Below are 14,803 nucleotides of genomic sequence, written 5' to 3' on the forward strand. Positions count from 1 at the left end.
TAGTAAATCTGAAGAGTTTACAAGAAAAACAAATAGAAGTTTGTAGGTTAATAAGTAGGTAAGTAAATACGATTTTTAAATCACAATACAATTTAAAAATAGTTACCGTAGTATTATTCTTAGCTACGACAGAGAATTTCACAATGTTTTAACTTCTTACAGTTTTCTGATCATTTTAATTGAGATTTAAATGCTGAATAACTTCCTGAGCTCCGATTCAGCTATTTACAATGTCCGATGAATGAATGGCAATTAGACAACATTTTAAACCTATTCTGTTAAGCATTTTGCCAACACAATTACTGGAAATTCATTGTATTGACCGTGAGTTTTCCGGTTTTTTCTAATTCTTATGTTTCAAAAATGCTTAGAATAATACGAATATTGCCATTTTTTATCCAAAATCCTTCATTTATCGACCATTGTAAATAGCAAAATCGGGGCCCAGGGTATAAAAACGAATAAGCGGTCTAGATGTGGTATTGAACAAATAACTTTTCGAGTTATCAGTATTTTCAACTTCTCACAAACAATATAGGTACTTACAAATACCTATGTGTTCTCACTAAGTCAAAAAGTCATCACATTACAATAGACTATTAATTAATAAAAATATTTAAGAGCCAAGTATTACTGTAAGTTAGCAAGTGTATTTTAATATCTTAATTATTGTTTTGCAGCAATCAGAATAAAAACTAATTCATTTACTTAAATGGATGAAGTTGTAGACGATAATAAATGTTTTTGGGTTTTAAAAGGGTGTCAATAATTGGATTGGTAAAACTGCATGAGTTAATTAATGTGTTCCCTTTTATAAATTCCTTATCTATTTAGCTATTTAGCACGTTATTAATAAATATTCCTGTTTTGATGTACCTAATTGGTCCCAGTACTTACCTGTAGATATAGCCTTTTTCCCTAAAACTTGAGGTTTCAGAATCGAGGTTAAATTATAGCCATAAACAACATTTTACCTTTTAACGATAAACAGTTGGTTTATGTTTGTTAAATCTTATATGACTAGTTAATAGAAATACCTAACACTAAGACTGCGTTAATTAATTAATGAGACGCAAAGGGAACTCGACCAAAGCTTATCATTTGTTATGAACTCTACAAACACGTGTTGGAGTGAAAAACAAAACACACGAGGTAATAACGATAACAATTAAAATTTATTAATAATAATAATAAATAAATCTCAAAAAATATATCTCGTACAAAATAAAATAAAGTTAATAATTAATAGTATGGCAAAAGGAGAATTAAATAGTACCTAATTGGAAATAGTCCGGCAGTGACGTCACTCACAACACTATCACGCGAATGTCCTGTCGATGTAGTCGCAGTCGAACTCGGCGAAGAACGAGTCGAAGGGCGACAGCGAGTCCTCGGCGAACTCGGAGGGCGTCTCCAGCTCCAGCTCGGGCTCCGTGCTGAAGCCCGAGAGCTCGGAGCTCAGCGGCGAGGGCCAGCGCTCCGGCCGCAGCCCCGCGCCCGCCTCCGGGCCCGCGTCCAGCGCCGCCGCCAGCGCGCTGATGTAGCGCATGGCCAGCCGCAGCGTGGTGATCTTGGTGAGCTTCTCGCAGGGCACGGGCGCGCCCGTGATGGCGGCGGCGGGCACGGCGCGGCGCAGCGTCTCGAAGGCGCGGTTGATCTCGCGCATGCGGCTGCGCTCGCGCGCGTTGGCGGTCTTGCGGCGGTACTTGCTGAGCGGCTGCGGCGTGCGGCGCGCGCGCGGCTCGCGGCTGCGCGCGGCCCGCGGTCGCAGCTGATACTTGTCGTGATCCGGCATGGAGTGACGCCGCCGGCCGCCCCACGCGACCACGCCGCCCGCGCGACCACGACGCAAGAAAAATACGCTCACTCCGCCCACTCGCCCCGCTCCGTTCATGTACAATCGCGCGAGGAGCTTTTAGCACTGAGTTACATTGCAATTAAAAACTACTCAGTGATGATAAACATACCTATTAAATTTTAAACCAAACCCAGGGTAAATAAAGGATGAGTAACGTTACGTTATAATAAAGCAATGACAATTTATTTTCGGAACAAAATATTAATTAGATCTGTCATAAAACGATGACTTGCAAGTACCTAAGCAGTCTTTGCGTCTGAGTTAGGACACAATTACTTGTGAATTTTTGGAGTAGTGCAAAATAATCAGCATTTTCCAAGATAAGGTACGATATACGTATGTTGATAGATAAGCTTAAAACACAATGTTGTTGTTGTGCATGATGGTGCTGTTTGTGATAGTGAGAGTGAGTTTCAGCTCCGTTACAGGTGCCAGAGATATCGACCAAGGTAATCACACATTGTAGATGTTTCCTGATAAGATAAGGCATATATAGGCCACAACAGACGCTGCAATAGTGAAATATCTTGCTAAATCTTGTCGATCCCAACTACTAAAACTAACGCCTGATTTTCTAATTGCGGTTTTACTTTTTGACACATGATTTTCAATAGTTATAAAACATTTATTTTTAGTTCTAATCAAATTGTGCAATTCTATAAGTATTTAATCAAAAATTTAATACAACTATTAGTAATATCTACTCATAAATAACTACAACTACGTTTTTCATACTTAAGTACACATGCACTGGCATATCTCTAGCGGAAAACTTTAGCGCTCAACTGTACCGCGGTCACAATGAATGAACAACTTCAAGCCACATAACTCATTGGGTAATGGGTAGTAATCGGACTGATATCATTTGCATATTCGATTCGGCATTTCCGCCGCGAAGGCTCTGCATCTACTAATTGTTTACCGACCTTGCAGATGAAGTACTCGACTGTTCCTACGTGGGCCATGATAAAGTCATGTGTAGGCGATCATTGGTGACGCAAATGTCATTACTTATGTAATCTGCCTACCTGCATATTGCTTCTTGCAATTTGGCCCTTCGGCTTTTTGTTGAGTAATATGATATTTAAAAATTATATTTTTTGCCTCAATCCTGCCCACATCTCAAGTCATCTCAAGACCTTTTCATTTTAATTCTCTTCACCGATTGCATTGACCGTCTTTCTTTTTTTCATAAATGTCACATAAGCACAATTAAATTATTGCGTGTCTTACTCATAAAGTTATATTAATAAGTATTTTTTGTTTGCAATTGGCTGAATGCTGTATATATGCTAACAAAAAAAAACGGAATACAGACCGCAAGGAAAAACGCGCGAAATTCAAATTATTCCGTCTAAGTACATACCGATACGTCTATCAACAATGATAGTCTAATTTTAATAGAATAATAATAATAGGAAATTGATATCAATATCACATTCGTTTACTCATCGTATCTAACTCGCGTTAATTTTATCCTTAGTATTAGCAATGGAGTTACAGCGCGAGTTATTGCTATACTTTGACAGCAGGCGTTATTTAGATAAGATGAAGCAATACTGTGAAACGTTCTTAAAAGAATTAACTGAGAAAATGTTAAGTAAATTTCCACCATTGAGATTTATAATGGAAATCGATGTAATGGATTTATTGGATGCTCATCCCGAAATAAAAGACTCAGTGTTATCAGAGCCAATGAGACTGCAAAGAATGTGTAACGAAATATTATTTGCATGTCTTCAAACTTGTGATTGCGAGAGGAAAGATGACATACAGTCTGCTCAGGTTGCCGTGATTTTGAGATTGAAGTGTGTTCCTCGTATTCATAACAGCAATACGCTTTACTACAATGGCTTAGTGACTATAGAAGGACTGCTTTTAAATATTTCAAAACCAGAAACCTACGTACATCATTCCGTTTGGTCCTGCCCTGAAGAATGTGAAGGCAGTGAGGTGATCCTACAATATACACCGAAACATCCCCCGAAATGTTACGTATGCCGAAGTATTCTCTTTGAGAATAGCGGATCAAGACGATGCGGAGAACAAGTAAGCGCCACCTTCAAAGTAAAAAATCAGGAGTTGCCGAAGAAATTCTTGATAGCCGACGATTTACTGACTCAATTAAATCTCGGCTGTAATTATATTTTGCACGTCGTTATTATGAACAAGATTGTCAAATTATGGTCGCTAGAGAAAGTTAATCTTCGGCCCGCGCCTTCGACCACTCGGAGCCCTAAGGACATTGAAGACTTATTTAAAGCATGTAAACGTATACCTTGGAAGTTCATCTACTGTCTTGCTTCAAGTATCGGAGTAAATGTTTGCCCCTTAAACTGTTTCATGCACCTTAAAATAAATCTTTTATTAAGTCTTACCAGTATCAAGGCTAATGCGATGACAGGCGCGAGTATATTACACGTGTTAGTAGGCGGTTACGACACTCGATTTGTTGGAGAAATTATGACGGAAGCGGCGAAATTAGCCGACAGGTCTGTGGTGCTGGGGATGACTAATTCCGTTGTGTCCACGGCACTGATCGGTAGCTCAGGTGGAGTGTGCCTCTTACCTTTGCCACTTCACATCTACAACCACAAGCAAGTCTCGTCTGTATTGTCAGCAATCGAAACCGGAGAAATTAATACAGGGACGGGAATGATAAAGATGAAGTCAGCAGTGTGGGCGCAAGGAATGGATTTTAAGAAAATGATATTGTACAATGTAGCAAGCGTTTTTGGGAACGTTAGTCGCGGCGATTTCGGAGAATATTATGATGATATTGTAGAATTCGTTCTCCAACAAGCTGTTGACCCAGTTGCAACAAGTCGTGAGGAAGTCAAGGCGTTGAAGGATGTCGCGGATTATATTGATTTAGTTGCAGGAATAGAAGTTAATATGAATGATGCAACGGAGAATTTATTGCAGAATTACTTTTTGGCAGCTCGTAGAGAAAGTACTAAAAGCGTGTCGCCGGGCAGCATGAGTGCACTGATAGCTGCTTGCTTGACCTCAGCAAGGCTATGTCGTAGAAATGTTGCTAATATTGATGACGCGGTTTTCGCTATTTGGTTACACGTCAGCGGCAGCCCCGAGCCGCGGTTCGCCCCCGAAGAGTACCTACAGACCCCAGCCGACGTGAAAAAATTACAAAAAGTTATCAACAACTTCAAGGCTTGGTTAGAACAATTTACTGGTACATGTTTACGAGAAGATTTTCCTGCTTAAATTATAGATATTCGTATTATTTGCTCAATAGATCCGTATTTACTTAATATTTTGCCAAGGCAGATTGTGCTTTATGTCACAAGTCTTAACATACTTATTAGTTTGAATAATGTTGTAGTAAAATGAAACAACATTTTAAAATATAAATACCCAATATAATTATTATCCTTTTTGAGTTTTTGACTAGAAACCAAACGATCAACAGTTATAAAATGCATCATCATACGTCATACATACTTAAAAGTACAATAACCTAATTACAGTAAACCATCAATGAGTTAGTAAGAAACATTATTTATAACATAAAAATAATATATTAAAGTTAAAAGCACCATCTTTTCTTACATCTAAATAGTATTATATTGCAAGGCACATTCTTAAGGAACACACTTTTATTTTCTATTAAGCATCATTTAAGAAGCTAAAATCTAGATCAGCATTCTTCAACATCTTCTTTTGTGAATTTAATTTCATGGACAGATTAATTTGGCTCTTCCTTATTTTCACACTGTCCTCAATAAGGGACTTAAGAGCTTCATCATCTCCCAATTTTTTCTCCATTTTAATGCAATTATTTGACACTGGTTGTCCAATCTTGAAGTCCTTTTTTTCAAAGGACACCACACTGTAGGGTACATTTGAAATGCCATCTGCATCTTTGACTACAAGACTTATTGTAGACCATGTACATTTAGTAAGTTCTTCCAAAACACTGGTCAAGTCAGTAGCTAATTTATTCGTGTTATCTGCAGCATTTGTAACAATATCAGAAATTTTATAAAACTCTGTGCTGACGTCTAGGAGTTTAAGTACAAATGCCTGTTGGCGAACTTCTACTAATATCTTGCTCCTAAGTTTAAGACAGTCATAACACACCTTTATTATGTCATGACACTGTTTCTCTCTTCCTCGGTTCATATGTTCACTTTTCTTGTGAGCCAAAAATGCTTTGTAAGCATTGGTGTACACTGTTTGATAGTTATATTTGGCTACAAAATTGTTGATGTCTGATGTTATCACTTCATTGCTGCGTCTTGTAGCAGACTGTAGTCTCACCGTGAGCTGATTCCATGCCATTTGCAATTTCTGTATCCTTTCTGTAATATCATCTGCATCTTTGAATATTTTGTCAAAGCCACCAAGTAGGTGAGTGCCATTAGAGGACTGTCTCAAGTCTGTAATGTGCTGCTTTCCAGCATCAGTCAACTTTTTCAGAGTCTCATGTCTTGCAAGCAGGTTCCCAATATGTTTATCCACTGAATTATGTTTGAGTAACAAATGTTTACCTTCACATTTCAATGATTCTGCTCTTACAAACAATCCATTGATGAGTAAGTCATACAATTCCATTTGAGACATGACAAAGAACATGCCATTTTTGTATAAATTTTGACTGTTTTTGAAATTATATAAAGCTTTAGGGTGTTCTAAAGATCTTTGAACAGCCATTGGCACTATTGGTTCAATATTATCTTTGAGAACATATGACTTATTGTATAGGAAAAACATGGTGTTTTCGTTCCAATATTTGACAACGAACTCATCATCCATAGGCTCAGAGTAGTTCATTTGGGTAATTAAAATCTGTTCACCAGTAGATATTTTAGTTTCAATATATATTTTAGATTTAAGCATCAGTATTGTTGTAGAATCATCCACTTCATATGCAAGGGGAGTTAAATTTGCTACAGAGAATACTTTAACAACTTTCTTGGATAGAATCCTCTCCAATACATCATAAATGACAATATTACTTGTGGCTTCTTTTTGTTCTGTTGGTATGTTGAATGTAACTCTGGATGGAGTGTCCCTTCCTCTGAGTTTAGGATCCCATTCCAAAGCAATTTGCAACCAGTGTTCTATCATAGTTTTGAAGGGCTTAGAAATGAAATTTTCTGGGAAAACCTCATTTGAATATTCAATGTCACCGTGGAAGGTTTCATACACACAAATGTTTTCATGAGCCTTCTTCTTGACATGTGGCATCCATTGGACAGGGGCCATAAATGGGAGGAATGGTCTTCTACCACAAATCAGTTCAAATACAACTAAGCCGAATGACCAGAAATCTACTGAATTACTGTAGGACTTGCTGTAAATTATTTCTGGAGCAAGGTACTGTAAAGTGCCAACAAGACTGGCACACACAGAGTTAGAGTCAATTTCTTTAGCATAGCCAAGATCAATGAGTTTGTATATCACCTTCCTTTGCCCTTGTACAGCTACATTAGACTGCACAGTATCCAGTATGTTCATAACAATATTTTCCGGTTTCAAATCTCTATGTGTTATCTTGTTTTGATGGAGGAACTGCATCGCATTTCTGACGTCACTGAGTATCTGTCGTATTTGTTGTTCTTTGAGGCCCGAACAGGATTCCGGCTTGTTGAGCACTTGTCGTAGGTCACCGCCGCTGCAGTACTCCATACACAGAATAGGTAGGCCCGATGGGTTGGCGCGCTGTAATCCGGTTATGAACTCTGGCGGTAGATCCTTCGTTCCAACAATATTAGGGTTCCGGCAGGTCTGTAACATCTCCACCTCCTTCGTCCATCGCTCTCGATGTTTATCACTTAGCTCGTCTCCCCACTGACATGTCTTGATTGCGAGTTTTTCATCGGTTCTTTTGTGTTTCCATAGCACTACTGTGCCAAAACTTCCTTTTCCAAGTTCCCTTTCTTTTATCCAGTCCCCTATGAATATAATATCTTCCATTTTGCACTTATTTAAATAATTTTAGAACAGGAAATACAAGTTTAGAAAATTAGGCTACATGTAAAAATAACTTTGCTTCCAGTTTACGTGAGACACTACATAGATGAGGAAGATAGATAGATACACTTTGCTTCACAAATCAGAACTTTATTTGATAACTAGGTTTTTCATATGGACTATTTCCTAAACTTTTGTTTTAAAGTGAAGGTAAAACTAAATCAAACGCGCAAAACTTTACCAGAATGTACAATTCTTTTGAATTTAAGTTACTTATTAAAGAACAAAATGCTAAGATATTCCTCAAATTCTAGCATTTTGACGTTTTGCGGTTTTGAATACCTACGCATTTAAAATTGCTTGAATCGTAGACAGACTATTCTCTGTCTACGTCTTGAATAAATATGACATAATAAAAAACCCCCTTTTCCATTCCTTTTTACGAATAGTTCGTAAAATATTTCAAATGGGTTTAGTGCAATTAATCAGGTATAGTTTAAGCTTGACGAGGAATATATTTTATTTAGTTTTCTATTATCTAGTTTTTATAATTAAAATTAGGAGGTGATTGAAACGCACAGAAGAAAACTAATTTTAGCAATTTGCCAGAAAACAATTAATGATAAAAGCACAAACTTGTCAATTTGTTGTGTCAAATTAAAATGATCACAAATGTCATTTCACAGACGTATGTGATGTTTATTGTTAATTCAGCATTTTCAAAATAAATTCAGAACTGAATACAATTTGGCCTTAACTAATTTAAATTAAGCTAAAATGCTAGACATAACAACATCATGTCGAACCTGTATGAAAGAAAATGTGAATTTGATAGATATAAATGAAAACGTGAGAATTCAAGAAAATTGTTTTCAATTAACTGAATTGCTTGTTCTGTGTACTGCAGTAGAGGTTTGTAGAACCACTTAAATACCGATAATTTAATGAATACTCCATATAATACACGTAATTATGGTTTTTTTGTTTTCTAGGTATCAAAGGAAGATGGGCTGCCACAGAAACTTTGTGATGAATGTGTTAAGGACTTACAAATTGCGTACTCATTCCGTACGCAAGCGGAAAAATCACAAGAGGAGTACAAAAAGCTTCTACAAATAAAGTCAGAACCACAAGAAATAGAGTTTAAGGCTGAAAATGATCATGATTATTTAGAAGTCTATGATGACTTTAAATTCGACACGGATTATTCAAAAATAGAAGTCAAAGGCAACCACTTATTATGCTCGAAATGCAACAAACAGTTTTCATCTGAAAAGAAGCTGTTAAAACATTTACAAACTCATTACAGCTTGCCATTAGAGTGTACCGTTTGTAAGAAAAGATACCACAACACTACATCATTTGAAAAACATATGGCTAAGCATGATAATGTGGCTTTGGAATTATTGTGTAACAAAAACATTGATGAGAATGACTTGTTAATGAAAGTTGAAGCTAGTGAAATAGAAGTAAAGTTGGAGAAACTTGAGAATATTCAGGAGCAGACATTTAAGTGTGGTGACTGCAGTATGACATTTACAAAACAAAGAGCCTTGTCTATGCACATGAAGAAACACCGAAACAATAAAATTTTGACAGAGTTTATTTGTGATACTTGCGGAAAGGCGTTCAGGATGAAACATTTACTGAAACGTCATTTGATGATGCATGGTGAAGTAAAACCATATAAATGCGGAAAGTGTTCTAAGACATACCCTAGGCGGGACCAGCTCCTATCTCATGCCTATACTCATAAGAAAAATAAGCCATATGTGTGCTCATATTGCAATAAAAGTAAGATAATTTTACATTCATTATTTTATAAGAATAATATAAGTATAATAAATACTAAAGAATCACTGTCTCTTTCCAGGTTTTGCCCAGTTATGCAGTCTCAAGGACCATGTCCGCAGTCATACTGGTGAGACTCCATACTTATGTTCACAATGCGGCAAGGGATTCAAGAACAATTCAAATCTCAAACAACATATGATGCGGCATACTGGGCTAAAGCCGTTCGCTTGTAACATGTGCCCAAAGTCATTTTGTACCAAAGGTAAGAAATACATGCTTATGTAAGTTCTTGAAGTGGGGACTGTAAAAGCGAGACACCATGTCGCGCAGTGTAGTGCACGATCTCACTTCTACCTAGTATTTTTTAAGTATCTTAGTATAGTTTTATGTTTTGTCCTAAGCCAGTTATGACGTAACCATTACAAGCCACTTCATAGTACATAAGATAAGAGATATAATAAGATATAAAAATATAAGTTCAATTTTCTCACTGAAGCCTACAGTTAGCCTGTTCTAATCGGCACCCCATTATATTACGTTGTATAATAATTAGTATGACCAAAACCTACTTAAAAATTATTCATGGATATTTCCAGGTCAACTGACATCTCACATGTCGACGCACACAGGAGAACACCCCTTTAAATGTGAGGAGTGCGGCGCCGCCTTCACGAAACAGAACTCCTTGAAGAAACACTCCATGATACACCTCGGCGTGAGGCCGTTCGCGTGCGACAATTGTAATATGAGGTGAGTATATTAACGTGAACGAATACTTATCCGAGACGAAACGAGCGACGAATCAATCAAAGCAAAAGAAATTCGTTTTTTTTTTACTGAACGCCTAGCCGAGTGGTTTAGGTCACCACATCAAGTCCACAGATTGTCGCGGTTTCGATTCCTGCGTAGGACAAGCATTTGTCCTGAGTCTAGGTGTTTTTGTGCATGTAATTTGAATGTTTGTGAAACCCCCGCGACACAGGGATTTAATTCCTTAATGTGGCATTTGTTTCATTTAAAAGCAAAAAAAATGAGTTAAAAAAAAACATCTCACGTATTGAGGTTTTAATATTTGTGTCGGAGGGTTTAACACAAGTGTTACCGATGCCATTGCAGTCTACCACTTACATATTCCGTAACTAATTGTGATTTATTTTTTTCTTTAATACACTGTCTCCATCAAGCATGGGCGGTTCTTCTGCTATTCGTTAGGTTCGTAGTGCGCGATCACTGTAATAAAGAATTATAGGTAGGCCAATAAATAAAATAATATTAATAAAAAGTAATTTAATAATTTGCATCTATTTAGCTTCTAACAATGCTAGATATAGAGTTCAGATTGTTCAAAAATCGGTCGAGCCATTGAAAAGTCGGGGAGGTTTTTATGGTCTAGGTTTTTGACATTTTCAATATCATCTTGTATTAGGTTCACCTGCAAGGACCATTTGAAGCGTCACACCAGGATCCACACTGGAGAGAAGCCGTACAAGTGCAAGTACTGCGAGAGAGCGTTCTCGCAGAGTAACGACCTCGTCAAGCACACGCGCCAGCATGTCGGACAGAATATATACCAGTGAGTATTTGTATTATTAGTAGATTATTCAGTTGTCAGAAGTTAGTTTGGTAAAAAATTCAATAAAATTACGGGGCTAAAAATAAGTGGCTATAATATTGTTTTGACAGGAAATCAATATGCAGCCGACTTTAAATAAAAAATTGAATTAGTGGGACCAACTGACAGCTTTTTAAAGTTAAATGAAAAAAATATCAATACAATTGGTTCTTCCAGTCCAAAGTATTGAAGTAACAAAAATACAGACGAATCCTCCTGCTTTTTGAAGTCTTGAAAATAGAAGTAAAATAAATAACTTGTCACACTATAAGAGTATTCGATATTTATATTCCATGCGTAAGAGTAGGCTGCTGAATGTGACCAGGCCTCCAGTGAGCCCCATTTCATACATATAAAATACAAATTACATAGCTTTATTAAAATACTTATAATTTCAGGTGCACAATCTGCAGTTCAAGATTTAGGCTTCTATCTGAACTAAAAAACCACTACCCTGTTCACTTCGTCAACGGAAAAGACGGTACCGATGGTACCAACCAACAAACTGTCAAGGAAAACCCGAATTCAAATATCCTCAAAGACCTACTAGAAAAAGACAGCGCTATACCAAAAGATTATCCCATCCTGTCTTTAAAGCCTACAGAGGAATTCAATCTCCAACCATTGAAAGATGAAACTTCAAAACATTCTGTAGATAAAGACTTGCCTTTATTAACTTTGAAAACAGCTTCCCCTGTATTTGAGGCTGACAAATCTCAAACGAGTATTGATAATAGGATTGTGATAACTATAGATAGTCGTGATACGAACGGTTTGGTCAATGGTATTACGATAAATTTGCCGCCTAAGGAGAGCTAGTAATTGGTGTTAAGTTATGTTATTATGGGAAAGTTGATCTGGTTTGTTCTGGAATATTCTCGAATATTTTTGTTTGTCTCAAATCTCTGGAATTACTAATGGTATATCGTATTATGTAGTTTCGCTTTTATGTTTTATAGTTTAAAATTATAGTTTTGTTCTTAAATTAGTTTAGTGTTATTAAATTTGTTCTTTTTGATAATTATTATGTCAGATCTGATTTCTTTTTTTTTATTATCGTACACGGACTTATTTCTCTATTGATACTTTTGCTGTGAATTGAAAGTATTTTAATTTGTGAAATAAAAGTGAATTTTCGAAGAGAAAAAAATATTTTTAGACTAACATTCGAAATAAAATCTCTTCCTATTTTTTCGATCTCACTCAACTTAATAATAAAAAGACAAATTATATAGTTTTGTTTATGTGGTCAATTTGTAACAAAATGGAAACAATAATTGTGTGTAGTTTAATTAACAATCTAATAAAATATGGCGTAATTATTAAGCTTTAAAGAAAAACAAATTATTTGCAGTAGTTTTAGTAAATTGATTTAAGTCTAAAAATAATATAGTAATTCAATTTTAAATTTATGAGAAATGATTAGTGTTTATTTTGTTGAAATTAGTTCAAGAAGATTTCAAAGTCTCTATATTTTATAGTTATTAAGTATTCCTAGTAAGTTATTGCCGCTTAGTGCCTTTAAGCATGTAGCCTATGATGCTAGTATAATAAAATTGTATACCTAAATAATATATTTAGTGAATTAAAACTGTTGTGGTCGTGGAAGCAGGACAGCGCACTACGCGCTGTAGAACGTCGTCTCTCTTCCACAATTACAAGTTTTACTGTTAGAGTAGTCCCTCTAAACATTGTTTAATTAATAATAAAGATATGGTTTTTACTTTCAAGTTAATTTAACGTTTATATTTTGCGCAGAGTGGCAACATTGTATCTCTTATTATTTTATGAGTTGCCAGCTCGCGCGGTTGGATAGCTCAAAGTATTATAATGTTTTTCTGTTTCCCTTTAATTTGATTATGTCCCTAATTCAACTTAAAAAAAGAAACTGCTATAGAGTCATTTATTGACGCAAAGATACGACTACTATACTTATTTAATTTTAATGTAACATCTAGACACGCGGAAGCGTGTCGGAGCCAAGATCATTGAACATTACAAGTCACTTTGTACCCTTTTGTTATTATTATGAATAGATAATTGTTGTGGAGAACTTGATAACAAGCCTTTTGACCCTTTTTCAGGCTGATGATATGTTGCTTATTAAAAAGCTATAAACAATTCGGGTAAAAATCTATTACAAATTTAACGCTTAATAAAAAATGTAGTTCAAAAATTATTTAACTATTAATTAAATTAATTTATGGATAGGTTAATTAATATAATATATGGTTATAATTAGACAAAAATGCCTTATCTTCATTTATACAAAGCAAATAAATATAGTTTATTAAATACTGTGAATTGAAGTTTTTATTTATCACCTGTCTTAAAATGTACCTTCTAAGAACCAAATACGAAAGTAACTCTTTCTATCGATCAGTGAAGCTTTTATGACTAATCCTTTTGATTTTGTTGAAATTTGGTCTGAGTAGCTTTTTTATTGGCGTGGCAACCGATACCCACGAACCAAACCGGCTATAACAAGGCGATGAGGAGGACACTGCTATTATACATACAATTTCTTACACTAACGATACTGTTCCTCTGATAGGAGCTGCGGTTGTCTGCGACAGCGTGGCCCTCGTCTAAACAAAACGGGAAAGCATTCCAGGGCCCCAATTCTGCTATTTACAACGGACGATGAATTAATGAGATTCGGCTTAAAATTACAATTTTCGTATTTTCTTAAGCATTTTTCTACTCAATAAATGTAAATTCAGTACGGGACAGTATACTCAAGTTCAATACAATTAACTTCCAATTATTGTATTGGCAAAATGCTAACGCAAATTTAATCCAATTGCCATTCATTCATCCGCCATTGTAAAATAGCAGAATCGGGGCCCAGTGGCTTTAGCCGGTAAGAGACCGACACCTTCTAGTCTTCCCCAGGGCGAACTAATTCCAATAGGATTTCCACTGGGTAAAAAAGGTATGTAGGTATGTATAACTCTGTCAAAATCTGTCTCAATTCTTATCAAAATCTAATGTGAATATGAAGTTTAAAATTAGGATTGATAAGATCTAAAAATGGAATTCAAGTAAATTTCTAAGTTTGTATGCCACGCAGCTTTAACTAAAATGAACATAAACTAGAGGGTCATTGTAAGTCGTATCTAAGTAGAGTACTTATTCTGAAGTGTTTGAGAGGTGCGTCATCTACGTGACCCAATAAGGAGGCTGCTAGCTTAAAATGGCGACACACTGACGAATATACAGGACTATTATTTGCTGGACCTGAGGAGCTACTGCGAACATCTATCATTGTTTCAGCTGTTAAAATCATGTTAAGGTGTGTTTTGTATTTTCTAACGTAAAACTTTCGATACGAATCCGTCTCACACTTGACCAAGTTTTTTTTGTTGAGATGAAACGTACTCATAATTTTAGCACATCATCATCAGCCCGTATTCGTCCACTGCTGGTCATAGGTCTCCCCAATAACACGCCGTCGAGATCTACCTTCGGCTGCACGTATTCAGCTCCTGCTAGCCATCTTGCGCAGAACATCCACCGTGCTTGAGTTTTGATTTTAGCACATACTAGTAGGTAGGTATTTCAATCTTCGATTTAGAATCTTCGGTAACATTAAGCTACTT

The 14,803-nt window shown here is 36.2% G+C and overlaps 4 protein-coding genes across 4 annotated transcripts; 2 read left to right on the top strand and 2 right to left on the bottom strand.

Moving 5' to 3' along the window:
* Nucleotides 1-1,218: 1,218 nt before the first annotated feature.
* Nucleotides 1,219-3,034, bottom strand: LOC113503698 (protein atonal homolog 7-like). Its single transcript, XM_026885760.1, has one exon. The coding sequence runs from the start codon at nt 1,892-1,894 to the stop codon at nt 1,319-1,321; it is 576 nt and encodes a 191-aa protein (XP_026741561.1). The 5' UTR covers nt 1,895-3,034; the 3' UTR covers nt 1,219-1,318.
* Nucleotides 3,035-3,318: 284 nt separating this feature from the next.
* On the top strand, nt 3,319-5,253 carry LOC113503697. Its single transcript, XM_026885759.1, has one exon. The coding sequence runs from the start codon at nt 3,350-3,352 to the stop codon at nt 5,081-5,083; it is 1,734 nt and encodes a 577-aa protein (XP_026741560.1). The 5' UTR covers nt 3,319-3,349; the 3' UTR covers nt 5,084-5,253.
* Nucleotides 5,217-8,134, bottom strand: LOC113503695 (inhibitor of nuclear factor kappa-B kinase subunit beta). Its single transcript, XM_026885757.1, has one exon. The coding sequence runs from the start codon at nt 7,796-7,798 to the stop codon at nt 5,486-5,488; it is 2,313 nt and encodes a 770-aa protein (XP_026741558.1). The 5' UTR covers nt 7,799-8,134; the 3' UTR covers nt 5,217-5,485.
* Nucleotides 8,135-8,303: 169 nt separating this feature from the next.
* On the top strand, nt 8,304-12,181 carry LOC113503696 (zinc finger protein 883-like). The gene is made up of 6 exons (XM_026885758.1): nt 8,304-8,707; nt 8,788-9,589; nt 9,669-9,851; nt 10,186-10,339; nt 11,016-11,162; nt 11,600-12,181. Exons 1-6 carry the CDS (start codon nt 8,573-8,575, stop codon nt 12,018-12,020), a joined length of 1,842 nt encoding a protein of 613 aa, XP_026741559.1. The 5' UTR covers nt 8,304-8,572; the 3' UTR covers nt 12,021-12,181.
* The last annotated feature ends 2,622 nt before the right edge of the window (nt 12,182-14,803 follow it).

The sequence above is a fragment of the Trichoplusia ni genome, chromosome 20 (assembly GCF_003590095.1).
Source record: "Trichoplusia ni isolate ovarian cell line Hi5 chromosome 20, tn1, whole genome shotgun sequence".
Taxonomy (NCBI): Eukaryota; Metazoa; Arthropoda; class Insecta; order Lepidoptera; family Noctuidae; genus Trichoplusia; species Trichoplusia ni.

What these genes read in the sequence shown, in the direction of transcription:
- LOC113503696 (XM_026885758.1), top strand. Translation starts at nt 8,573, where the DNA reads ATGCTAGACATAACAACATCATGTCGAACCTGTATGAAAGAAAATGTG. An exon ending in TTCTGTGTACTGCAGTAGAG is followed by an intron (nt 8,708 to 8,787) that starts GTTTGTAGAACC and finishes TTTGTTTTCTAG; the next exon opens with GTATCAAAGGAAGATGGGCT. An exon ending in AAAGTCATTTTGTACCAAAG is followed by an intron (nt 9,852 to 10,185) that starts GTAAGAAATACA and finishes GGATATTTCCAG; the next exon opens with GTCAACTGACATCTCACATG.
- LOC113503697 (XM_026885759.1), top strand. Translation starts at nt 3,350, where the DNA reads ATGGAGTTACAGCGCGAGTTATTGCTATACTTTGACAGCAGGCGTTAT.
- LOC113503695 (XM_026885757.1), bottom strand. Translation starts at nt 7,798, where the DNA reads ATGGAAGATATTATATTCATAGGGGACTGGATAAAAGAAAGGGAACTT.
- LOC113503698 (XM_026885760.1), bottom strand. Translation starts at nt 1,894, where the DNA reads ATGAACGGAGCGGGGCGAGTGGGCGGAGTGAGCGTATTTTTCTTGCGT.